The sequence below is a fragment of the Dendronephthya gigantea genome, unplaced genomic scaffold (genome assembly GCF_004324835.1).
Source record: "Dendronephthya gigantea isolate DGI-Jeju-01 unplaced genomic scaffold, DenGig_1.0 000067F, whole genome shotgun sequence".
NCBI classification, from domain to species: Eukaryota; Metazoa; Cnidaria; class Anthozoa; order Malacalcyonacea; family Nephtheidae; genus Dendronephthya; species Dendronephthya gigantea.
This window is the reverse complement of record NW_021163077.1, coordinates 96,040-120,648: the sequence shown is the minus strand read 5'-3', so window position 1 is coordinate 120,648 and position 24,609 is coordinate 96,040. Positions and strand designations below refer to the sequence as shown.

Sequence of the window (24,609 nt, the reverse complement as noted above, 5' to 3'; positions counted from 1 at the left end):
ATTATAAAAGGATGAGTTTTGAGATGCAGCTGCACAAATAAATCAGTCGAATACACAAGCACTTGCCACTCTTTCCAGTCTCGTCACGCGAAGCACAGGTGAAGTGAGTGTGGCGTGGTAAAACCACAAGGTGTCAAGTTACCAAAAATCAATTTGTCTTCGTTGGACAAGGGTATCATATTCCGTTACACTTGTTCATTAGTGCAGCAAAGTGAGCAAACCAGCCACCAAGCTCAGAGCAAACTACTTTAGGAGATTTTTCATAAATTCTCACTTCGCGTGAGAGTTATTCGCACATTGTCGAAAAGAAAGAAGCGATATTTGGAAACTGTGAATAGTAAGTGACATGTTTGTATAAATATCTACGTAATGTGGCGACCTGAAATTTTGTTTAAGCTATGGTTTAAGTGATGCTTTACGGGCAAACGGCGAAGTCGGGGATAAACTTCAATGTATGACTTCATTGGAATGGAAAAAATCGTTATATTCATAAATTGATACTATTACTTGTCACCAATGAGGGACCTCTATGAAATTGTATAGTTGAAATATATTATTATTTCGGTTCATTCATGCAGATCACCTAAATTAAGGTATACGTATTAAGCATGAATATTATTTATATATATGTCCATGAGGTAGTGAAATGCCTTTGAGGAAGTGGAACCTATATATCTATATTGCCGACGGTATACAGGGCCAGTCCACAATATACTATATGTATTATTCTAATTCCATCGTAGGTAGGTATGTGTTCTATATCTCGTTCTATATAACGCGGTTAACACCAATTGCATGAATGCATGGTGTCCACCTAGGACCTGCTCAAGAAATGTGACACCAACGAAATCTTCGCATTTATACAAAAATCTTTAATGAAGGAAAAATTTTATATATACTATCGGCTCGGATTTCTTTCAATTCCGCTGATACAGGATATTATCGTTGTTGTAATTATTACTATAAGCCCCAAACTTATACGGCTGATTCCACGCACAATACTAAGATAAGATGACCTGGTTAACCTGTGATGACCGGAGTTTATATATTTGGAAACTTTTGTAAATAAAAAAAAAATCGTTGTGTAATGAGTTTAATTTGAACGTTCAATTTTGTCACTCGGCCATTGACAATTTTCGAGACATCTTCCTGATTTCATACAAACTATATAAGTATATATAAAACCCCTGAATCAATTGTTATTACGCAAAAATGCTGTAGTCAAACCAGCGTAAAACATAATTCAATTGGGCATTTTTATTGCTTCCGTTGAGTTGATTGCATGAATGTGTAGTTTTAATATTTATGGCGTACGAAGCCTTTTAGGAAGTGCACACCCAAACAAAGACCGCAAAATAGAAAGTTTTTTTTGATTGCCTTCGGCTTGTGGCCAACCTGATATTGCAATACTTGTGACTTAATATCGAGGGAGGGTCAAGGAATGATGCAGGAAGTTGCAGCGATTATATACTTATTTTAATAAAGATAAAATTCATCAAATTGTCAACTCAGATTTGTCAACTTAAATTATTTCGGCGAGAACATTTTCATATATTTACAATCGTTGTTAATAAGTTCAAATCGTTTACAATACAAATATGTCATTTTATAGGATGTAATAATTGTTCTAAATTTTGACCTGCGATAATCAAATATTACACTATATAGGGTTTTGTTCGCGTTATGTAAAAAATGTAAAAGAAATATATCTTCAATGGATTAGGGATACAGTTCAAAATAGTCAAAACTAAGGCATATCTTGGTCTTGGTTCAAAATAGTCAAAACTTGGCACACGCGGGTTGGTCAAAAGAGTGAATAATGTGTGTGAATTTATATTGTCTGAACTCGCAAAGATTAAAAGAGCGCTAAGAATGTTTAAGGTGCATGCCCAAACACGTCAACTGTGGTATATACAATAATTCGCGGCTATACTACAGAATACATAAAACAGCTCAAGGTGTCTTGATGCTTCTACAGACGGACTAATGCCATTAGCGCTCTGTAATACAAGTTGAACAACAGTGATATAATTTCGTTACACGCCATCGATAGACACGAAAAAGCTCTTTGTGTTGGCTTCAACATTCTCACTAGGAGGTGCTAGTATAATTTGTCTCTTGTTTCATTTCCTGTTGTGTTAAACTTTTCACGTCAAATCATCAACAAATAGTAGATGCTTAGTCATAAATGATAAATAACAGCCCGGAAAAGGCTTCTTAAGACATCTTGTCATGAAAAAGGCTAAACCTCTCAGAATGAAAGCATTTCGATCTGGGTTGTGTAAATTCAGTGTAAATCGCTCATTTCGAAAACAGCAAACACGTGTCACAATTATCTTTGTCCATCGTCAAAAGAGTTTCTTTTTCAAAAGAGTTTCTTTCTCAAAACTTTTATTCCTTGAACTTCTTTCTCGAAAGATTATATAGACGGTTTCAATAAAACCACGCGGTTTACGGTCTTTTATTGCTTTTCAATATATATGATTATAATTCCTGCTTTTCATTACGGATAATAAATGAATGCGTCAATCTTGGCAGTTGCCACTTCAATGCTAAGGAACGCTGGTATGCGGAAATGCCCACATGCACAATAGGAACTTTCGACCTGCCGAAATACCCGGAATTGAATTTTGTGGAATCACGGTGGAATACGGTGCATAGGTGCTTTCCGGAAGTTCTTTCAACTTTAAATTTAAAATGGCATTTTTAAGATGGCTATAAAATTGGCCTTTGCATGGAATGCCAATATAATAACGAGTTTTAATGCCCCCCTACACACTGTCACTAGTCGTGTTTCGCCAACGCGACGCGAATAGTCGGTTTTCAAAAGCAAATAAATTCAATTCTAAAAGGAAATGATTTTGGTCACCAGACGTCAAACTCAAAATGTACTACCGCTCGGTAATTTAAAGATTATCATAACATGATCAAACTTAGTTGCTTTTAAAAATGAGGAAACAAAAATCGCGTCGCGTTGGCGGATCGCAAACGTGTCATGTAAATGCTTTCACAACTAAAGCCTAGGTCAAACGTCGCGCCGAACTGATGGAAAACATTGGATAGCGAGGCCTTTTAGCTTATTATCTATTGTTCTCAACACATTCGGCGCGTAAGTAGTTCGACATTTGACCTATAAAGCTGGATCAATGCTAAAAAAACACCAAAGTTATAACAAGTGATAGAAACGGCACAAATTACCTTTCTTGAAACCCGAAAAACAGAATGGCGGAAGCGGAGTAGTGAAAAAGGGGAATAATGTAAAATACAGACGCGGAAAAGGTTTACTGCGCGGAAATAAGTGAAGTAATCTAGCCTCACCGTCAACGAGTGCTGAGGGTAGATTGCAGGAAAGAGTAGCCTAAAACGCGGGCAACTGAATTCCGCTAACTTTAACCGCAAACGTACGTCAATCGGCGAAATCTGAACGTGAAGCCGCGGTTTGCCGTTCGCAGTAGAAGGAAAAACATCAACCTAAAGCTCTCTGACGACTGTCCCCACTGGCAGAAAAAAGAGAGAAAATTTGGCAATAATTACTGCTTAAACTACCTGTGGTGTTATTACACGGGTAATCTAGGTTTAGCTATTGTCTTTGTTTATAGGAAATAGTTTTCACTAATGATTTTTCAAACTATTTTCTCATTTAGACTTTCGTAATTCGTACAGAACCGCAACTGAAACTGAAGAATGCCTTACTTCCAGGGAACATTCGAAGAGCGATGTACAACCATAGGTGCCCCAAGTCATCTCTCCTTTTTTACCACGACGTTTTCGATCCTCTTTATGATCCTAAACATTCCTGGTAACTTCCTAGTCATCCTAGCTGTACTTCTAGACCCCTTTAAGAACCTCCGTACCCCATTTAACTACCTCATGGCCAATCTCGCATTCGCGGACCTCATCGTGGGAACTGTAACCGACCCTATATCGATTTACATTCACTGGAAAGAGGGTATCAGGTCTCCTTTGTTGTTGAGCGAGGTTCAAGCAATACACATGTCGTATTTCATATCGTGTACAGCCTCAGTGCTTAGCCTGGCAACATTAGCTGTGGAGCGGTACTTGGCCATCAGGAACCCACATACATATCGAAATAGGTAAACTTTTGTTAAGTCAATAAAGGGATAATTTTATCAGTAAAAATATATACCAGTGTAGGTTTTTCTTAAAAACCCCTAGTGTGATTTGGCAAACTAAATGAAAAAATAAAAGATAATGATGATTATAATCATCAAATTTTACTCCAGTTAAAAGTTATGTAGTGTATCGCCTGTATTCCTCGAACTCATTGAATGCAATATCGCAATCTTAATTTTTCATAACGTTTCTATGACGTATACATTCAGTTCAGTCAAATGAGAGTTTGATTTTCAGTTTTTTTACCTTTTTTATTATCTTTCCATTGATTATACGAGAGAACTTTGCATAACCAGGCGTATGTCTATACCTATTTCTACCAACCTATTATATTCTTACTCTTTGAATGCGTTCGTCACGGACTATTAGGATTATGATCATATTAGGATTATGATTAGGTTAGATCGGATTAGATTACATGACAAACTGCAAGGATTAGGTCATGGTTAAGGGTTATCGTTGATAAAATGGTGGTTCGTATTTCATTGCAGGTTCACAACTAAACGGGTGTTCCTAACCACCGGAGTCATTTGGCTGATTTCGCTAACCGTCCCTTTCGTTTACTTCGAAGTTGGCTACATCACGTATGCTTTCATCTTCGCCAATACAGCTATCGTGCTCGCGATTGCGATAACGTGTTTCACGTACGGTCTGATGCTGCGTAAGTTTCAACAAAGAGCCAGGGGCGATGACGCAATCACGATAACGAATGATAATGCCGCCGAGGGGGGTAAATCGCCAGAGTCCGACACAACACATAGCAATGTACACAGTCAAACTGCCGCGAAATGGGAACAAAAAGTTACGAAGATGTTCATGGTGGTACTGCTGGTGCTTCTCTGCTGTTATGGTCCTTCGACTGTCTTCATCTATGCCATGAGCTTTTGTGAATCCTGCAGCTGTACGACCCTGCATTGGTTTCGCGATCTTCAATTCCTGTTTGTCATCATGAATAGCAGCGTGAATTTCTATTGTTACGCACTGAGGTCACCGAGATTCCGAAAGGCCTTCGCGCACATCTTAAGGATCAAAAGATCGTCAGATCAGGAACCGGTGTCCAATTCTGGGACACGAGTCACTCATTCTTCGACGGATAATAATTTGAATACTCGCATTTAGGGTGAAAACTGAAAAACGTTGCCTATCTACTTGAAAAAGGAAATAATAGCTAAATTATTTTACACATTTTACACTGGCATTAGGAGTTTAAGCTTCGCTTTTCTGGGAAAAGGCAAACGGCAAGGCCGAAATGTTTCGGCCGAATTTTCGTTTCTGGCAATTTTCTCACTTGCTTGTAAACATTGATTGCGCCTGAAGTTTTAAAAATCGAGTACATTTGCTCTTTATTTTCCTTTAGCCAAATTTTTTTTCTTCACCTGGCGTTTGCTGTTTCAGGTATAGAACGTGAAACTTGAACTCTCTATTATCACACGCACGGACCGTTAAAATGGGTTAAATACCTATTAACTCAAGAAGAACTAGTAGCCGCATGTACATGGTATATTTTCTGTTTCGTTATTGAATATTAGACTATTTTCAAATTAGGGTTCCTTATTTTAATTATATATATAGGGTCAAAAGCACAGTTGCACAAGCCTATTTTAGCGAACAACGCTATATGCTTGCTGTTCATAAACTGTTGCTTTGGAAATAAGGATTATATGTAGATTTCTATAGATCGCTTTTGTAGTGAATGCACTAGTCGGCTGAATAAAATATTGGGAGAAAACATATGAGGAAGACAGGGTTACAGTTTTTTCTCTTTGTACGTAGAAAATAGGCGTTTATCCACCCCGATTACATTTACACACATTCAATCAGCCTTTCTCACGATGACGAATATGCAACCATTTTTGGGGTACTTTTTTCAAAAACCGTGAGCGTAAGACTTGGTAACGGCGACTGTCTTTAATTTTAGGCTGAATTTATTCTTCTAAAGGTCTGTTTATTCTAAAAAAATTGCTTTTGATGTTTAAACATAATTTTTAAATCCATTTCAGAAAATTGAAAGTACCCCAAAACGTCATCGTGAGAAAGGCTAAATTGCTTTCCTGCGATACCGATCAACTCACTAGAAAGAGATGGCCTATCTGCTCATGCTGAACTTTTCATATTTCAATATTTTGTACAAATTTGTTATTACTAAGACATATCATAATTTTAAGGGCTATATACGGTAAAAAAGTGCATGCGAATCTGGTGTCTCGTTAATTGTACACAAGCAAATTCTCTAAAAATTTAGGATACATGTACAAGTGCATTTGCCGGGGACGAGTTGCTCGCAAATTCCCATGTCACATAAAGGACAACCTCATCACGGTTTGCCAAGAAATATTGGCGGTGTAAATGAGACTTCAAAGACTAAAAAATCTTTTCTTACTGTCCAAACATTTACCTATTCTAATTAAAGCAATTTTGCACGCATGGTATGTTAATGTTTGTTGAAGTAATCTCAGTATAAACATGGTCATCATGGCCTTAATTAAACAGGGAATATTCCCTGTTTAAGGTCATGATTCAGTATAAAACTTGTCGCACTTCCGGCCTATCAGCCTTCAACGTAAGTGATAAGAATTTTCGTTTATAGCTATGATAATTTCAGTCAACTTCATGTTTCAGTCATGCATTCATTTCCAGCTTAATATGTTTTCATTTGTGCAGGACAGGACGCCGTGTTTGTCCACGTTTTTTTATTATTTTTTTTATTAATTCAGATTTAGCAATGTCAGTGATAAAGGAAAAGGAAGAAAAAATATTGTCGTGTTTTCATATCAAAACACACCATGGCTCACTATCATCACTTACTAAAAACTAAATCATAAAGTACCGCTAAATTCCTATACAAATGTACATAACCATTGAAAGGCAATTGCTGCAGTATCTGTCTGTGTTCCTATTTCATTTCCCTCGCTGCTCTTTAGTTATATTGGTCTACCCACCTGAGAAAAATAATTTCATAAAATTTAGTCAGCCAGGTCCAACCTGTTAGCTGACCCTCTTCTAACAGAAATCCAAACTTTACGGATTCAACCGATTCATGATTGTCTTAAAATTGCATGGCATGATTGGCATCCAAGATACAAAAGATACGAACTCCCAATCTAAACGTGAGTACATGTTTTTAATCGCCTTGAAAATAGGAAGTGTCTCAAATACGATGCGAATATTTGGTTTCAGGTAACGACACGCCCACTGTTAGCACGACACCACCTTAGGGATCCCGATTTCAAAACACATATCAAAGCACTTAACCTTTCGGACTAACATAAATACGAGAGATGGAATATTGTTTCAACTGACATCTGAGGTCTGGAGATACTATTTTTTTACTCTTACTGGAAACTTATTCCGAACGCATCGATTTACTCGTAATAAGAAGTGAGTGCTATTTTTTAGTATTTTATAATCAATTTTAATGGTTACTTTTATCGGTTCACGGTGGTTCACTTTGTTTATAAAAGATATTTGCTCGCAGCTGTATCAAATTTTTAATAAATTTCACTGCCTGCCTGTATTTTACATCATAATTCAGATTGAGAAATGACAGTATACAAGCAGTATAATTTATATCGTATTTGGATGCGGAATTCATATTATATGCTTCGTCTCGTCATTAAAAATTAAAAGATATTTATGATCTGGCTCATTGGCTGTATATAGTTTTAATGCCTTTAAATGGTAACTGATACTGTAATGGGTAATTAATATCGCCAGGCATGAAAACTGGAGTCGATGATCTGAGAGATAAAGCACTGTACTAGAAATGAATCATGATTTACCTCAGAAACCATCACGTACAGCTTCACTGCTTTCCCTATGCGAATTCCAGAAGACGGAAGTGCATTGTTTACAATTTGATATTCTTTGCCTTCATTCCATTAATTCCGATTTGGGTAAATAGATATTCATCTTAGTTTAAATAAAGTCAAGAAGATAAAAATTTAATTCAATTTCACGCATACATGATTCCAACCTCGCCACCAGGGGATTTTGCCTCCATATTATGGAGGGGAGAAATGCCCTAGGTCCGAGGTTGCCATAATTCCACAAACTTAATTAACATTATACCGTTCATGGATTCCCAAAATATCTAGAAGCGAATGTGTCGAAAAACAAAACAATTTTCTATTGCTATTTCTCCGTCTCTGACGTTTGGTCGATTTAATACTAGAGGAAAAGCCAGTCAATCAGGTTACAATAATGTTTCCTAGTTTAGCCTAGGCGCTGGTGGAAAATTAAAACCATTAATTGCAGAAATTCTGTCGAGGTGATACAACTGCTTGAATATGTAGATATTGTACTAGAACCACACCTGATTGCCGTTTTTTTCTTTTTCATCATATAGAGACGAATAATTTCTACAAAATAAATCTGAGTTTGTGTTGACAAGAAATCAACGATCATTCACAATGTCTGAAATGCAGTTTCACTTTGAAAAACAATGTTTTGGACATGACACAACACCGGAGATATCCTACTTTACTACCACGCTCTCTTTCATTTTTTTGATCCTAAATATTCCTGGCAACCTTCTTGTGATCGTAGCTGTAGCGTTAAATCCCAATAAGAACCTACGTACCCCATTCAATCTTCTGATGACAAACCTTGCAGTCGCAGACCTGGTGGTGGGGACCGTAACCGAGCCAATGTCTATTTATATTCATTGGAGTGAGGCCGATAGTGAACACGTGACATTAGGGCAGTTCTCTGTTCTTCACATGTCATATTTCGTTTCGTGCACGGCGTCTTTGCTCAGCTTGGGTACCCTAGCTATGGAGAGATATCTTGCTGTCAGGTCAGTGAGAGAAATAAAAATATTTTAAAAATAAGTTAAAATTATGGTACCCACTACCCAGGGGCGGTGCTAGAGGAAGGGATAGGGAAGTGCTGGGGGAAAAATACCCACTCGTCAGCGAATCGGCAAATGTTACTCTATAGTAGTCAGTCGGCAAATGTTACTCTAGTAGTCGGGAAATCCTGGAACTACGGCAAACCCGGCTTTCGAATTTTCTACCGCTAAGAGAAAATCAAGCGAAAGGATGTGAGTGCAATCTCTAGTACCCGAAACAGTACCGTAAGAAGATGTAGGTTATCTGCTGCCGTCGGCTACATTTTAGGCTTGTTATTAACACTTCCGTGCATGAGTGCGAAAACAGAATTTTTTCATTCCCTGCTAACACTTAGATTGAATATTCTATAGGTATCCTTACACGTATAAAGTCAAGTTCTCCACAAAACGTGTATTCCTTACAGTTATCTTAATATGGACGCTATCCATCGCTCTATCCTGCATCTATTTTAAAGTGGGATATGTTACCTATGCGTTCATTTTTGTGAACACAGCAGTAGTGATGACTATTGGAGTAATATGTTTTATGTACTTTTTAATGTATCGTGCTTTGAGATCAAGAGGAAGAAGCGACACGCCATTACCAATAATTGGTAAACTTTCGGATGAAAATGCGACACCGGTAACCTGTCGGCATAATATCACCATTGTAGAAAATGCCAAAAGGATATCGCCAGAAAATCAGGAACAACGACTAAATGCACCCTCGAAATCTCACCACCAAGGGATCGCCGGAGGAGAAAATGGATTATCAGTTCTTGCCAACTGTCTGGAGAATTCAATTGAACATGAAAGTAAGGCGGGTATATCTCGCAAGATGCATCAACAAATTTCAGTAGAAAGTCTTGAGGACGAAGATCGACATAAAAAAAACATTGCCGGGTATAAACACACAACGCCTGGGAGTCGCAATAACTGCATCGTTGTAAAATGGGAACACAAGATAACAAAACGTTTTCTCGTTGTTTTGATTGCTTTGCTATTCTGTTACGGTCCCTCCACTGTCCTTATCTACACGATGAAATTTTGTACGTCATGTAGCTGCAAAACGCTACATTGGTTTAGGGATTTACAATATCTGTTTGTGATTGCAAACTCCAGTGTCAACTTCTTTGCCTACGCGTTGCGTTCATCGAGGTTTCGAAAGGCTTTTACAAAGATCTTGAGATTAAATTCAAGCAGTGACTTGCAGCAATCGGGAGCCAGAATGGCTGATTCTTCTACTGACATTATGAATGTATAAAGAGATGAGGTTGAACCATTGAAGTCCTAAAACAGTTTACGTGTGGTGTTGATTCAAAATAGAGTTTAACTCTGTAGTTATGAAAGTGTCGAAAATAAGTCGAAAACGGATTGAAGTTTAATTTTTCTTGGAACTTGCAATGCGATTCTACTTTTGAGCGATGGAAATTTGGAAACTACGAGACTTTCGTATTTAGCAATGGTATTTATGCCTGGTTTCCATTTAGTCGTGAGTGTCGTGAACATGTCAAGGTGGCTTATGTGATAGAATATTTCTATACGTGTGCAGTCAACAATGACAGATTTGAATACAGGAATGAAGACGAATTTACATCCCGACAATTTCTCATCGGCGAAAATGACATGTTCACGACAATTACGACTAAATGGAAACCAGGCTTTAGTACACCTACGAATGTTTTCTTGTACATTCATGCATACATTTCGACACAGAATGAGGGAAATTGATTTCAAACTCTTCACTAATTTCCATTTTCCAAAGAGAATCGCACTTGAAGAATCGCAAAGAAAGGTGCTTCGTTTATTAACACGGCCTTCAGCCAGGGGCTTCGTTCTCAGGTTGCATCACTGATTAGCCTGGTCCTCTCGATTTCAAATCCCAAATGATCAATCCTCGATAAACGGAGATGTTTACTGATTTTCACACTTGATTGCTAGCGTTATTATAGCCTGCGTCACAAACGCTCTGGGTCAAACAAAAGGTGGCTGTAGTTTTTCGCTTCAATCGCTTCAACAGACTATGCGTAGTCTAGCATTATTATCACATTAAAATTGTGTACTTTCAGTAACAGACCCTGTTAACATTAAATGTAAACTAAAATATTATGAGAACAATTTTGATTCCAATCTTCGACAACGCTTTAATTTGTCAGTAATTAATGGTTCAGGAATGAGTCATTTGATGGAAATGAAAATAGTAATAAATTGAAGTGTGTTAATATTTTAATTCTTATATCCCGCATTCCTGCTCTATACCGTAGATATTACAGCAAACTAGCTTACGTATTAGGCGTATTCCAATTGCCAGCCCATGCAGTATAGAAACAGAAGTACAGAAAGTAGAAGAGGCTAAATTCAGGTCTGCCGATCAATTATTGCTATTTCTGGCCATCCTCGTGCTTAGGTTTTCAGTGCACGAAAAAACCTAGGAACGAGGATGTATTTTTTGCATTAAATGCTTCAGGTAGACGAATCGTAGCATTACGTTGGGCACGGCCAGGGAGCAAAAGAAATTTTAATTTTTTACCAGGTTTCTATCATGAAAATGTGCCCCACTATATGACAAAGTAAACACGCATGATCTGAAACCACAGGGCACTTTCTCAGTGTCTACATTAGCACACACGAGATTAGCATACGCAAACTCTGGTAGTAATTCCACGTTCAGAATCTACGGATGTATTTCTAATTTTAATCCTAACCTGACCCTAACTCCTACCACGCTTCATGACGTCATTGATCTCAGATAAGCTGGAAAGGTTCGAGTCTAAACATCAAATTATTCATAAATAATCGCAATCTCGAAACCAGAGCCCGCGATCTGGATCGTGGGCTCTGGTTTCGAGATTGTACTCTAGTTCCCAGGCCATTCCTGGAAACAGGTTCATGTGATGTAATTGGATATCGCTCAATTTGCGTTACCTGCTGAAGGAAGTTGAACGCTGTTTATGCGGAGCCGCCAGAGACAATTTTACACTCCCTATAAGGAAGTACGGTAACTATTACTTTGCATGATTCTATAGTCTTTAATTTTATACATTTAATACCCTAACAAGTTATACGACGTAAGTTACGCTATTAAAAGTACGATCGGTATATATATAGACCGAGCTTTCGGGAATTCAATGTACATATTAATAAATATAATATTACGAATTATGAGTAAGATGTAAAGCAAATGCCAGATTTAAAGCTTTCGACAATAACACATGATAACGATTCAACAATTTTTTTATTCTTCTATGGCATATATAGAAAAATATTGACTTCGATTGTATTTACAAGGAAGTACTAATTTCCGATATCATATATTTTCTCGGCCGATTCTATGTCAATGCCTAGTGGCAATCAGGCGAAAACGCGATTGAACATGCAATACCCCACAGTCACGTTAGGAACATATGCTGTATCAGATATCTGAGAGTTAAAGCGTACTTTTCTGCGATGCTTAATAGACTATTATAGGGTGAATTTCCACCTGCAGAGAAATAGTTGAGTAGAAATAGAAATAATATTTGCATATTTTTTTTGAATTCAGAACACTGATCATGTTGAACTAATTTATGCTGTTAAAATTCTAAAGAAAATGTGCAAATATATTCGCTAACGAACCATTTCTCTGTAAGTGGAAATCCAGCCTTGGAGGATCCGTTTTTGTAGAGAAGCGAAGTCATTTCTGCTTGGCTTCTGGAAATTCAATTTCATTTCGTGTTAGTGCAATTTAAGCTTTTTGGTATTCAGTGAACGACACAGGCAACAACATATTTCCACTAAATGCCGCATGCGACGTTACCACTCAGTTCATTCAGGGTGTATACGATATCGTGTTTTTTCCCCGAATGTCATTCATAATCATTGAATATGGCTTTATACACGTGAAATATATAAATATATACTATCGTTGTATATATTAAATGTTAATATGAGCATGCCTCTCATTTTCACAAGCTGTGATGTCGTTAATGACCATATTGTAGCCTATATGTAATATAATATATCAATTAATATATCTGACTTTGATAACACAGACCAATATTGCCACTGTGAGAGATATGACAGACTGCATGCGTGTGTTTGGGTTTAATCTCTTTTGGGTTTATTTGAAAACGTCGAAGAGTTAAAAGGGAATTAAGAAATATACGAAAATTGGAAAGTGGTCAAATTGTTCCCTTTTTTCCTTCTTTATATGATTTACTCTACTTTATTTTTTGTGAATTCAATTGCAGAGAATACCGATTTTCTGATACAACTGATCCAAATTCGCTGGCAGCAATAGAACTATAGCAATTCGTTTGTTTAGTCGTACGTTTTTGTCTACGTATGCACAGAAACGATTATATTTTTTGTACGGGATGTTTCGCTTTCGGTGAAAACTAGGTTAATACTGAAGATATTTTTTGATGCCAAAAAATTGTTTTCATAACATATATGAAAACAAGTTACAAAATGAAATGAAATAGGAGCTAGGAAATAATATGTTTGGGAAATACTGCACGAGTATAAATTCATTTTCATTGCTTTTACAGTATATAGTTATTTACCGCATAAAGTTGGATTTTTATTGGTAGTGAGAGAGCGCATCTTCAATAATACTATCGGTTAGTTTTAACTCGAAGAGCGGGTATCGTAATTATATATTGTATAGTGTTAAGCTGAAAGGTGAAAAGTGAATGTATGACACTATTATATGCTATAGTAAAGGGTGCATGCAGGTCTGCCACTACTCCGGCCCCGTACGCGGTAAAAAGAGGGCATGCATGCAGCCGGGCACGCGTTGTGAAGCTGCCCCCATGGTTCCGGTGCCGCTGTTCATTTCGAATAGTTTTTATTTTTCAGTCTACATTTGCGCAGCTGAAAAGAGGAAACCCTGTTTCGCTCGATAATTTATTATTTATCACCCTTGGAAGTCTATTTATTACACATATTTATTAAATATTTCTCGCCCATAGAGTAAACGTATATATGAACGGCATGAATGATATAGTTGTTTTGATGTGCTGACTGAAATTTCACATACAATTAAACTAAATCAGTTGAGCTGAAGTACAGCTGAAGTTAGGAATTTATTTATTATTTAGTCAGCTGACTACCAAGGCTATCTGATCGTTCAAAAAAAACTTGATATGACCCCTCTTCAATTTGTACTAAATATCGTCCTTATTGATAGGGTTATAGTCTACATCACTGATCAGTGGTCTACATGCGTTCGAAATAAAGTTGGTTTTCCACTAAGATGAATTTTTCGATTAAACGAAATTTTCAGTTCGCTTGATTTTCCTTCCAGTCGTGACTCATATCAGATTGCCTCGCCTAGGTCATATCCTTGCATGATTGAGGAGTCAAATCATTATGCAAGGAACATTATCAGCAGACTGAATTTAATGAAATATAGGACAATTAGACAAAACATCAGTTCGAAGAACAAAAAAAACATAAACATGAAAACAACTTACGGTCACTATTCAAATAAAGTCACTATATCTATATGCAAACAGAGTGTATATAGTGTGTTATAATAGTTGGTAAGATTATTTTACCTAAAAAGATTGCTACTCGTGAAAGGAATATCATTCTATTATACAGAAGATAGTATTTTGTGTCAGACGAGGACAATGCGACATTAATATCATATCCCTTAGCCTTGATTCAAAGTCGAGAAAAGTCAGTCATATGCACTAATATACTATTAAAATTTAAAAAAATCTGTCAAAACGACACCTGATTATTACGAGCTACGCCCACTAGCAGCAGAATTTTTTTAACTAGAAGAGATATTGAATTTAGGATGTCAATGCAATTAATGTCTAGATTACAAAAAATGATTACACCAAAAAGGGGTGTGCTTCAAATTAATTAGAAAGCAAATCGCATACATACGTTCTGTAACAATATACTGTATATATAAATAATTGATTGTAACTGAAATATATTCTTCTCGCATAGCATGCATTGTCATCGATTTCGGTATGAAATGGCAGAATATAAGTGTTTCAGCAGACAGACTGAACTGCATGAAAAACGACAGAGCTATATACGCATGATCTCGCATTATATACATATAGCTGATATTGAAATACAGGATTTAAATTAATGACCAGCTGAGCTTTTAAATATGAAACGATAAGACAAGCGAATTTGGCGTTTTGCTATGGCACTAAAGGCGAGTGACAAAGAGCTTATGTTTGAGGTACTATTGTTGTAGAAGCTAAGGCTCACATTTTTTAATTTGCTTTTTTTAGCCCCAATATTTCTGCTGTAAATCTTTTCAAGTAAGGGTCATCGTCGACATTGGAAATGTCTTACTTACAAGAAACGTTTGAAGAACGCTGTCACACCACAGGAGCACCAAGTTACCTTTCGTTTTTCACTGCATCAATATCGATTGTACTTTTAGTTACAAATATCCCTGGGAACCTCCTTCTAATCCTTGCTGTAGCCTTTGATCCTCATAAAAACCTCCGGAGCCCGTTTAACTATCTCATGTCAAATCTAGCCGTCGCTGACCTCATAGTAGGTTTAGTGACTGGACCGTTGTCGGTCAACTATCATATTAAGGAAGGTCTGTATGGGCGGCTATCTATAGAGGAAATCAGACTGTTTCATATGAGTTATTTTGTGTCATGCACGGCGAGCATTCTGAGCCTTGCGTCACTAGCAACCGAACGATACCTCGCCATCAGAAATCCCCACAACTATCGCAACAAGTTAACCCGAAAGAGAATCCTCATGACAGTCATTTTAATATGGCTCGTATCCTTCACACTACCTTTCATATATTTTGAAGTGGGGTTTATAACTTGTGCATTTATACTGGCAAACACTACAGTCTTTCTAGCTCTCGTTATCATGTGTTTCACTTACGGTCTGATGATATACAAATTCAAAACGGATAAAACTCGTTTCCAGAGCGCGCAGAAGTCAGAAAAGAAAAAGAATGATCGGTGTTGCGTGGTCAGTAAAGATCACCAGGACCACAGTAGGCATGGTGACAAAACGAATAGACATGACGTCATCAGTAACCATGACAACGACTGTCGCCGTGACAACACGGTTCGCATGGAAACCAAGGTCACAAAAATGTTTCTGGTTGTCATGGCAGCAGTGCTCGGCTGCTATGGTCCTTCCGCCATATTGATTTACACGATGAGTTTCTGCGAAACATGCAGCTGCGAGGCTTTGCATTGGTTTAGAGATTTGCAGTGCTTGTTTGTGCTTCTCAATTCGTCTGTGAATTTCTTTTGCTATGGTTTAAGGTCGCCAAGGTTTAGGAAGGCGTTTGCAACAATCTTGAGATTACCAGGACGTACCAAATTTGCAGGAAATTCCATGACTATGTCAACTCCGTCTTCAGAACATCAAGTTCCAAAAAAGCCTAAAGATCAAAAGTGCTGTTCTGATGTTTAAACATTTATTTACGATTATCAAGTCATAATTATCACGATAAATAAACACAAGCAGAACGTTCCTCAGTCTTCCTTAGCTCACTTCACTACTGAGTTATATTCAATTAAAAAATGTAAATAGTACATAGCCATTTGTTCTTATGTTAGGGCTTATCTTAAAGACGCTGTTGTTGAAACTCCTCGGTCTAGTAAATTATGTCTATAGCTATCTATCTTGAAGTATTTAACTCGTAATCTTTTCTAAAATATTTTGCAGCTATTCTGCATGTTCTTCTTCACGTTAACTGCAGTGAGGCTACAAAGTAAACATAAAATAGAGGTAAATTCAAGTTTCCGAATATTAAACTTTGACTGAGTATTAGTTCTATTTGTAGCTTGTCGACACTGATAGGACATTCCTAATGCAGCGAGTTTGATTAGGTATTTAAACTGGCAAGCAGCGTACCGGTATCTCAGTATATTGCATGTTTCCATGGACCGGCAACATACCGAAGCAACCGCCATAAGATGTTCTTGACCTACGATTACTATTTACTAGGCATGTCTTTTAAACAAATCTTTAAGATAATTCAAAAGTTTATCTTTTATTAAAAAAAACATCTCCATTAGCGGGTTTCTAATCACGTTCATTAAACTTCATCAGCAGATCATAAAAGAATGCACTTTTCAACACTTTCTTGCTCATTAGATAAATTAAAACTCGCGGCACACATGCATAGATATACAATAAATGAGATATTAATTTCAAAATAATTTGGTGATAAATGTAAATTTAAACAAGGAACAAATAAATTGAAGTGCTCCGCCGGTGAACTTAAAATTAAAGCGAGGAGTTTTAATTAAAAAGGAATTCAATTCTTCTGCCGAAAGCGGACGAAGTTGATCTCGTTTCGGAAAGTGGGCATGTGGACAAAAGATATCTGTTCTTGAAGCGGCTGAACAATAAAGCCGACAGACAAAGGTAAAATCATGTCTAAGATTTGAGAATCTTATTGATTCCCCTGTCTCCCCGTTGACCCTTCACGCAGTTTCATTTGGCTTTAATGTCCCCAGAAGAGAATGAAATGTTAATCAGCCGAAGATTAATGAATCTAGATATGTTAGCAAAAACTCGAAATTCCAACCGCACGAAAGGAATTTTATCACTGTAAGATATTATCGTCTATACAATATAGAATCACAAATGTTTACTATTAGTATTACTGAAGTTCGATGTTTGAAGTTCACTTAAAGAGTTCAGTTTAGTTTGGTTTTTATACGTCGACACAGGTGAAACTTTCCTGTGATTAATGTTTGTGAGGTCGCTTTTTTACGATGTCGTGTTATTTGAGGTGACATGCATGGATGATATTACAATTGTTTTAGAACTGACCAAGATACTTTGAAGAAAGGCTTTCTAAATATTCTATTCGATATATAATAGTATACAATAGACTGCCGGACAACATTCTCTACTATTTTCATGATTCTATTGGCAGATTCCTTCTGGGGAGCATTCAAAATGGTTTATGAGTATCTCCAAGAGAAGTTCGAAACCATCTGTCAAATTCAAGGAGCACCAACAGCGCTCTCATTCTTTTCAACTGCGTTGTCTATTATCTTTTTTATCCCAAACATTCCTGGAAATGTCCTATTGATCCTAGCAGTGGCTATCGATCCTCACAAGAACCTTCATTGTCCCTTCAACCACCTCATGGGCAACCTTGCCTTAGCTGATCTTATCGTAGGCGTGGTAACCATTCCCCTCTCGATTAACTTTCATCTTAAAGAAGGCCTCGGAATTAAAGTTACAGATTTCGAATTACATATTTACCACATGTCCTATTTTATAAGCGGAACTGCTTCAGTACTTAGCATCGCTTCACTGGCTGTTGAGAGATACCTCGCCATATCCAATCCACATACCTATCGGAACAAGGTCACCGGTAAAAGGATCCTAGGCACCGTTGCCGGTATATGGATAGTATCGTTAAGCTTGCCGTTCATATATTTCGAGGTCGATTATATCACCTGCAGTTTTATACTGACAAATTCTACAGTCGTTGTCTCCATTGCCATTACCTGTTTCACATACGGTATGATGCTGTATAAATTCAAAGATCATAACCGTCACCTCGAAATGGCTGCGGTTTCGCAAGTCAATTTGGCAACTAGTTCCCAACCCTCGAATTCTCGCTTGCACAACAACGCGGTCCATTGGGAACACGCGATGACGAAGATGTTCTTGGTCGTCATGGTAACACTATTATCTTGCTACGGTCCTGCAACCGTTCTGATTTACACTATGAGTTTCTGTGAGTCGTGCAGTTGCAATGCATTACATTGGTTCAAGGATCTACAGTTTCTATTTATAATCATGACATCGTCTGTTAACTTCTTTTGCTATGCCATGCGATCACCAAGATTCCGCGAGGCATTCTCTGCTTTGTTTCAGATGTTATGTCGTCGCACTAGACAGTTAACGATGAATTCTGAGCCCACCCACACTCCATCATCTGCATGATCGTGAAATAGCGTTAGGACATCGATGACTGCAATTATGATCATAATATTAATGGACCGAAGACTATCTATCGCTCTTTAAGTATTTTCCTTGCTGATCTTGACGGAGAATTGTATATGCTACACAGCTGCAGCAATTTAGCATGAAGTCTGTGAACTTTTAAATAAACGATAAGTTAATGGTTGAAATTAAAGGCGCTTGATAATGCGATATAATCTGTAAAATAATTGTTTTCTGAAATGCAAGTCATGCTCGAGGCATAAAGCGATATGAAATTTAAAAATTCAAACTTTTTCAATTGTTTCTATGTGACGTGAAACTTCACCTTCAGAAGGAAGGAGCTGACGTTCGGGCAATTACGTACCGTGCATCCATTGTCAGTTATCCTTCGATTATACTTGGCTAAATATAAAAGGTTAATGATGCAAAAGTTAAATGAAATTTTACCTTAAAAGCACCTGCACAAACGACTGAATTAATATCCGTCAACAAAGATATAAAAGTCGGTGTGTAAAGTTATAAATATCCAAAAAAGGAGCAAGACACATTGGACTTGAAAGACGTCCATCGACATTTAGCGAATGTAAGTTATATAATACAGTTAGTTTTAAGGTCGGTTCACACGATCCAATTTTGTTGGATCCAATTCATTTCTGACGTATGGAATGTAGTCGGTCATTGATGAAGCAGTAGTGCATTGGCTTCGGTAGATTTGCTGCTAATATATACATTACACTCAGACAAGAGACTATAAAACATCCATCAGACGTGGATTGGATCCAACAAAATTGGATCATGTGAACAGACCTTTAAGTATAGGTTTCATCGTCGCTTTCGTTGGTCATGTAAAAGGTACATGCATCATCCTACATGTTGGACAGTCAGACCTAGTTCTCATTAAAGTTCAACCGTCGGTGATTAATAAGAATCAGGGTTCAATAGCATGGCTAAATATGATTCGATAAGCTTGATAGCATGACTCACTAAACAGATTGTTTATTTAAGTTCGAATTGAGGAATGCATCAGGCAGTTAAATTTTTTAAATACGTTTTTGCAAACACTAACTGCCAGTTGTGTTCCCGCTTAACAAGTTCCTACATCAAACTGTGGAGCTGTTGTCAGGTTTCACTCAATTTCAGGTGGGCAGCGTTTGCGACAGCTCGTTTCCAAAATATTTGCTTGCATGTTTCATTAGTACAAGCTGTTTAAACTAAATTAATCCAAGCTATATTTGGAAGCAGAAGCAGTTTATATCCTAACAGAGTTTTTTGAAGAATGGATGTTTGGAGAAAGGCCTCTCCTTTGATTTCCAGACAGTAGACTTTGCTCGACAGGCAGACCATGGTCCATCGTGTCCAGCAAAGCTTTAGAAAGTGATCTAAACTTCACTCTGATTCAGGTAAACTCAACCAAAATGGCGTATTTTCAAGGAACATTCGAAGAACGTTGCTTAACAACTGGTGCTTCACAGTTCCTCGCATTCTTCACCATGTCATTATCAATCCTATTCCTGATCACAAGCATTCCTGGTAACATTCTAGTGGTCCTAGCTGTAGTCCGTGATCCCTATAAAAACCTACGCAGTCCGTTTAATTTTCTCATGACAAACTTGAGTGTGGCGGACTTGATTGTTGGCACGATTGTTTGTCCGTTATCAATCCATTATCATCTTATGGAGGCTCAGAAAGAGAACATATCTATAATTCAGATCAGAGTTTTCCATCTCTCTTATTTCATTGCTTCTACTGCTTCTGTGCTCAGCTTGGCTTCGCTGGCCGTTGAGAGATATGCTGCTATCAGGTAGGCATTTCAACAATATTATCAGTATCTTGTAGGACTAAACAAGAAACCGTTTTGAGTTTGGTGGCGTATATTGATTACTCACCACATTAGCACTAGCATTAGATTTCTTGCTCGGAATGCACAAGAGGCAAATACGACCAAAATCAAGTGATCTTATTTGCATCTATTTTCGTGTCTTCGGTACATATGCAATCATGGTGTTGTGAAGCAAAATCTAAGTGAAAGATATTTTTTTGTTAAAGTCTTGTCTTCAATCTTCATATCTAGGTTTCCTCATACCTATCGGAACAAGTTAACCGGGAAAAGGATCCTGTGTACAATAGTCCTCATCTGGTGCATCTCATTATCCCTTCCCTTCGTTTACTTGGAAGTCGGCTTCATTACCTATGCCTTTATATTCGCTAATACCTCAGTGATTGTGGCTATCGTAATAACCTGCTTCATCTATGCTCTGATGGTGGGCAAGTTTCGGAAGCGGTCGAGGAAAGATCGGGACGATTCTTGCACGACAACATCGGATGATAGCTCGGAAATTGTCAACAGCAAAAGACACAAGAATCCCATGTCCATAAACTCGGACGTCGACAGCGTTAAAAAGCGTAAGAATGCAGTCCGTTTGGAACATACCATTACAAAAATGTTTTTGGTGGTAATGGCTGCGGTGTTAGTGTGTTACGGACCGAGTACTGTCCTAATATATACGATGAGTTTTTGCGAAACTTGCAGTTGTGTTGCTTTGCATTGGTGCCGCGACTTACAGTTTTTGTTTGTCATAATGAACTCCAGTTTAAACTTCTTTTGTTACGCTTTAAGATCTCCGAGGTTTAGACAAGCATTTGTTCTTATTTTGAAATGTTAGTAAATCAGTATTCAAAGTTTGTCTTCAGTTCGTTAATGGTAGTCTATGGGCGCTTTCCTTTATACGGCAAAAACGGCCAGACGGATTACTGATGATTTTAGAGTGTTTAAGGAAATCTGCATCCAAACATATTGTTAAAACAAACATATATCTGCCTAAATAATAAAAATAATTTAGTAAGGTGGGATAAAAGTTCTCAAAATTTCATTACGATACGATATCACATATTGAATATTGGATATTGAATATTGAATATCTTGCGCAGAAAAACAGAAAGTATATTTCAAAAAAGGCCATGCATAGATATAGTAATTATAGCTTGGTGATCTGTGCAATGCAATAATTTGCGTTATAGGCCGTTCATGTATATAAAAGAGCAAAAGAAACATGACAGGTTCCATGACATATACCAATTACCAAACATTCAATATTCATAAGCAAAACATACAACAAAATACTCCGGATGTTACGTTGCGCAAATCCAATTTTTGTTTAAACAAATATGACACAGCTCCAGCAAAGTTTATTCATAATAATTCAACGTAGCTACAGTGTGCAAAAGGCTGTGAAATAACTGTGAAACAAAATTCAGCGTGTAAAATATAGGTAAGAGGAATATGACTATTTTCTACTGTCGCATATATAATGTCAATGATGTCTTTCGCGCTGTGTTGGTGAAACTTTAATTTTACAAGGTAGTGTCCATGGTAAAGAATAATCTGATAATCAATTCGACAACACTTTAGCAGATATCATATACGATGCTAAATTGTAAAGATGAAAATATATCCTATTTATAGTGGTGTATTAGCAAGAAATTGACAGTGCTTGAGAGTGCCGAGTCGAATATTCCAAACGAAAGATTGAGAGACTTTAATGTACGAAACCTTATATTTTGTTCACTCGAGTATCAGGGCATTTTTAACCATATAACAGCCTCCCTCCAGTGAAGGACTCTTTGGAGTGAAGTGATTTTCAGTGAAGGACATGCAGAACATTTCCATCGGCATTATAAGCAGAGTTATAATAGACGGATTTGTCACACAAACTCATAATAATATCTCAATACATATATTGTTAACTTTCGACACTCAAGTAAAACTTTCTTGGCTGCAGCAACAGATATATCTAGACATTTGTCACACAAAAGCAAGGCAATACTGATATTTTCATTTTGTTTAAAAATAGTTTATTTTGGGAAAACAATTTGTGATTAAAATACGGTTGTCAATGTTGTGTGAAATCAGCTGACACTGCTGTGTAAATAATTTGTGAAAACACTGACGAACGCGTGGGAAAGATCTAAAACAACAATCATCAATTGTATTTATCAAATAAGCATTTGTTAATATCCTGCACAGGATTGATTAAAATTACATATCACGTCATTCACGTGCACAGCGTTTTATCTAAAGAGGAAAAATCTATAACCAGTTGCAGTAATACAGCCTCGAGCTTTCGTCTCAAAATATTATGATGCCTGTTTATCATAGCATGCAAAAGTTTGTACATGATGGTTGCATGAAAAATGCAGACATCTTTTCCACGCCATGCCCATGGCCTTTTTCCCTTGCGGCCGTTGCCGTAACTATTCCGCCGATTGACTGTTGACTGTTATAACCCCCTGTAAATCTAAGAATATTAGCAATTTACACTAAATCACTGATAATTAGAATTAAATTATATCGCGTAATTTCAAAATATTGATCGAAAAACCTGCACCAATCAATTCTCCATTAATTTACTGACCATTTTCAGGTAATATTTTTCTTTCTTATAACAACCCAATAACGTAGGAGAAAGTGAAAGAACCGACAAAAATGCAATATTTCCAGGGAGAATTCGAAGATCGCTGCCACACCACAGGTAGCCCAAATCACGTGTCATTTTTCACCGCAATTTGGTCCCTCATCTTCTTGCTGCTGAATATCCCAGGTAACCTCCTAGTGACCTTAGCGGTAGCTCGAGATCCTTTTAAGAACTTACGTACCCCTTTCAACTTCCTCATGTGCAGCTTGGCATGCGCGGACCTTCTCGTGGGGACTGTTACTGAGCCTCTGTCCGTGTACATACATTTCAAAGAAGCTCTGGACTTGGATTTATCCATAAAAGAACTAGAAGCACTTCATATATGTCATACTTCATTAGCGCTACTGCATCAGTTCTCAATCTGGGTACTTTAGCCGTGGAGCGATATCTCGCCATCCGGAACCCACATACCTATAGGAACAAACTTACCGGAAAAAGAATCCTAGTCACAATCGCCGGCATTTGGGTGACATCACTCCTGCTACCGTTGCTTTATTTCGAAGTCGGTTTTATAACGTACGCGTTTATTTTTGCCAATACGGCATTGGTTGCGGTATTTGTCATAACTTGTCTTATTTACGGGTTAATGTTAAAAAAGTTTCATAACAGGCGTTCGATGTATACTGGGAATAATCGGGACACTTTGAATTACAACAGCCAGTTATCTTTGAGTACAATTCAAAACAGTCCAGTTACGCCTCCACGGAATAGAAATAATCAAATCGGAAACAGTCTACATCAGACTCAAGATCTTCAAAGTCAGCTCGCACAAGAGACGATTGCCTCAACTCAAACGACCAACGCTCTCTACAACAGCTGCCAAGCAATGGAACAAAAAATTACCAAAATGTTTTTGGTTGTGTTGATAGCGATGCTCTTGTGCTATGGTCCTTCGACCGTTTTCATTTATGTCATGAGTTTTTGTGAGACTTGCAGCTGTAAAACCTTGCATTGGTTTCGTGATTTACAGTTTTTATTTGTAATTATGAACAGTAGTGTCAATTTCTTTTGTTATGCTCTACGCTCCCCTCGGTTCCAGAACGCCTTTAAGTATATATTACGTCTGAAAAGACCCGGAGATACTTCCTCTGAAATTCGTAGTTAGGGTGAATAATCAGTTATTAGTATAAGTTTCGAGGTGGCTATTGATTTTTCTGCATTCTGATTGAGAAATTTGAAGTAATTTGAAGAAATTTTTATGAAATTATGTTGATTACTTGATTATTATTTGTAAACAGCTCGAAATTTATACTAAAACCATTAGTC

The 24,609-nt window shown here is 37.3% G+C and overlaps 6 protein-coding genes across 7 annotated transcripts; all 6 read left to right on the top strand.

Moving 5' to 3' along the window:
- Positions 1–25: 25 nt before the first annotated feature.
- Positions 26–5,475, top strand: LOC114530855 (neuromedin-U receptor 2-like). 2 transcript variants are annotated; one of them, XM_028552444.1, is made up of 3 exons: positions 26–337; positions 3,645–4,094; positions 4,626–5,475. In XM_028552444.1, the coding sequence occupies exons 2-3, from the start codon at positions 3,685–3,687 to the stop codon at positions 5,251–5,253; spliced, it is 1,038 nt and encodes a 345-aa protein (XP_028408245.1). In that variant the 5' UTR covers positions 26–337; positions 3,645–3,684; the 3' UTR covers positions 5,254–5,475. The 2 variants fall into 2 exon arrangements, with proteins under 2 accessions (XP_028408245.1, XP_028408246.1); XM_028552445.1 differs by lacking the exon at positions 26–337 and adding an exon at positions 3,449–3,565.
- Positions 5,476–8,485: 3,010 nt separating this feature from the next.
- LOC114530852 (D(2) dopamine receptor A-like) lies at positions 8,486–11,068 on the top strand. Its single transcript, XM_028552441.1, has 2 exons — positions 8,486–8,929; positions 9,335–11,068. The coding sequence occupies exons 1-2, from the start codon at positions 8,544–8,546 to the stop codon at positions 10,224–10,226; spliced, it is 1,278 nt and encodes a 425-aa protein (XP_028408242.1). The 5' UTR covers positions 8,486–8,543; the 3' UTR covers positions 10,227–11,068.
- An 818-nt stretch (positions 11,069–11,886) lies between these two features.
- Positions 11,887–16,587, top strand: LOC114530853 (tyramine receptor Ser-2-like). Its single transcript, XM_028552442.1, has 2 exons — positions 11,887–11,955; positions 15,205–16,587. Exon 2 carries the CDS (start codon positions 15,260–15,262, stop codon positions 16,367–16,369), a length of 1,110 nt encoding a protein of 369 aa, XP_028408243.1. The 5' UTR covers positions 11,887–11,955; positions 15,205–15,259; the 3' UTR covers positions 16,370–16,587.
- Positions 16,588–17,869: 1,282 nt separating this feature from the next.
- On the top strand, positions 17,870–18,943 carry LOC114530878 (cannabinoid receptor 1-like). The gene has a single exon (XM_028552476.1). It carries the CDS (start codon positions 17,870–17,872, stop codon positions 18,869–18,871), a length of 1,002 nt encoding a protein of 333 aa, XP_028408277.1. The 3' UTR covers positions 18,872–18,943.
- Positions 18,944–20,243: 1,300 nt separating this feature from the next.
- On the top strand, positions 20,244–21,534 carry LOC114530877 (probable G-protein coupled receptor No18). The gene is made up of 2 exons (XM_028552475.1): positions 20,244–20,672; positions 20,943–21,534. The coding sequence occupies exons 1-2, from the start codon at positions 20,287–20,289 to the stop codon at positions 21,532–21,534; spliced, it is 978 nt and encodes a 325-aa protein (XP_028408276.1). The 5' UTR covers positions 20,244–20,286.
- A 2,072-nt stretch (positions 21,535–23,606) lies between these two features.
- LOC114530876 (5-hydroxytryptamine receptor 1A-like) lies at positions 23,607–24,448 on the top strand. The gene has a single exon (XM_028552473.1). It carries the CDS (start codon positions 23,666–23,668, stop codon positions 24,446–24,448), a length of 783 nt encoding a protein of 260 aa, XP_028408274.1. The 5' UTR covers positions 23,607–23,665.
- The last annotated feature ends 161 nt before the right edge of the window (positions 24,449–24,609 follow it).

Coding starts and splice junctions, on each gene's coding strand:
- LOC114530876 (XM_028552473.1), top strand. CDS start 23,666: ATGTCATACTTCATTAGCGCTACTGCATCAGTTCTCAATCTGGGTACT.
- LOC114530878 (XM_028552476.1), top strand. CDS start 17,870: ATGGTTTATGAGTATCTCCAAGAGAAGTTCGAAACCATCTGTCAAATT.
- LOC114530877 (XM_028552475.1), top strand. CDS start 20,287: ATGGCGTATTTTCAAGGAACATTCGAAGAACGTTGCTTAACAACTGGT. Junction 20,673..20,942: donor GAGAGATATGCTGCTATCAG/GTAGGCATTTCA, acceptor CTTCATATCTAG/GTTTCCTCATACCTATCGGA.
- LOC114530852 (XM_028552441.1), top strand. CDS start 8,544: ATGTCTGAAATGCAGTTTCACTTTGAAAAACAATGTTTTGGACATGAC. Junction 8,930..9,334: donor GAGAGATATCTTGCTGTCAG/GTCAGTGAGAGA, acceptor AATATTCTATAG/GTATCCTTACACGTATAAAG.
- LOC114530855 (XM_028552444.1), top strand. CDS start 3,685: ATGCCTTACTTCCAGGGAACATTCGAAGAGCGATGTACAACCATAGGT. Junction 4,095..4,625: donor CCACATACATATCGAAATAG/GTAAACTTTTGT, acceptor ATTTCATTGCAG/GTTCACAACTAAACGGGTGT.
- LOC114530853 (XM_028552442.1), top strand. CDS start 15,260: ATGTCTTACTTACAAGAAACGTTTGAAGAACGCTGTCACACCACAGGA.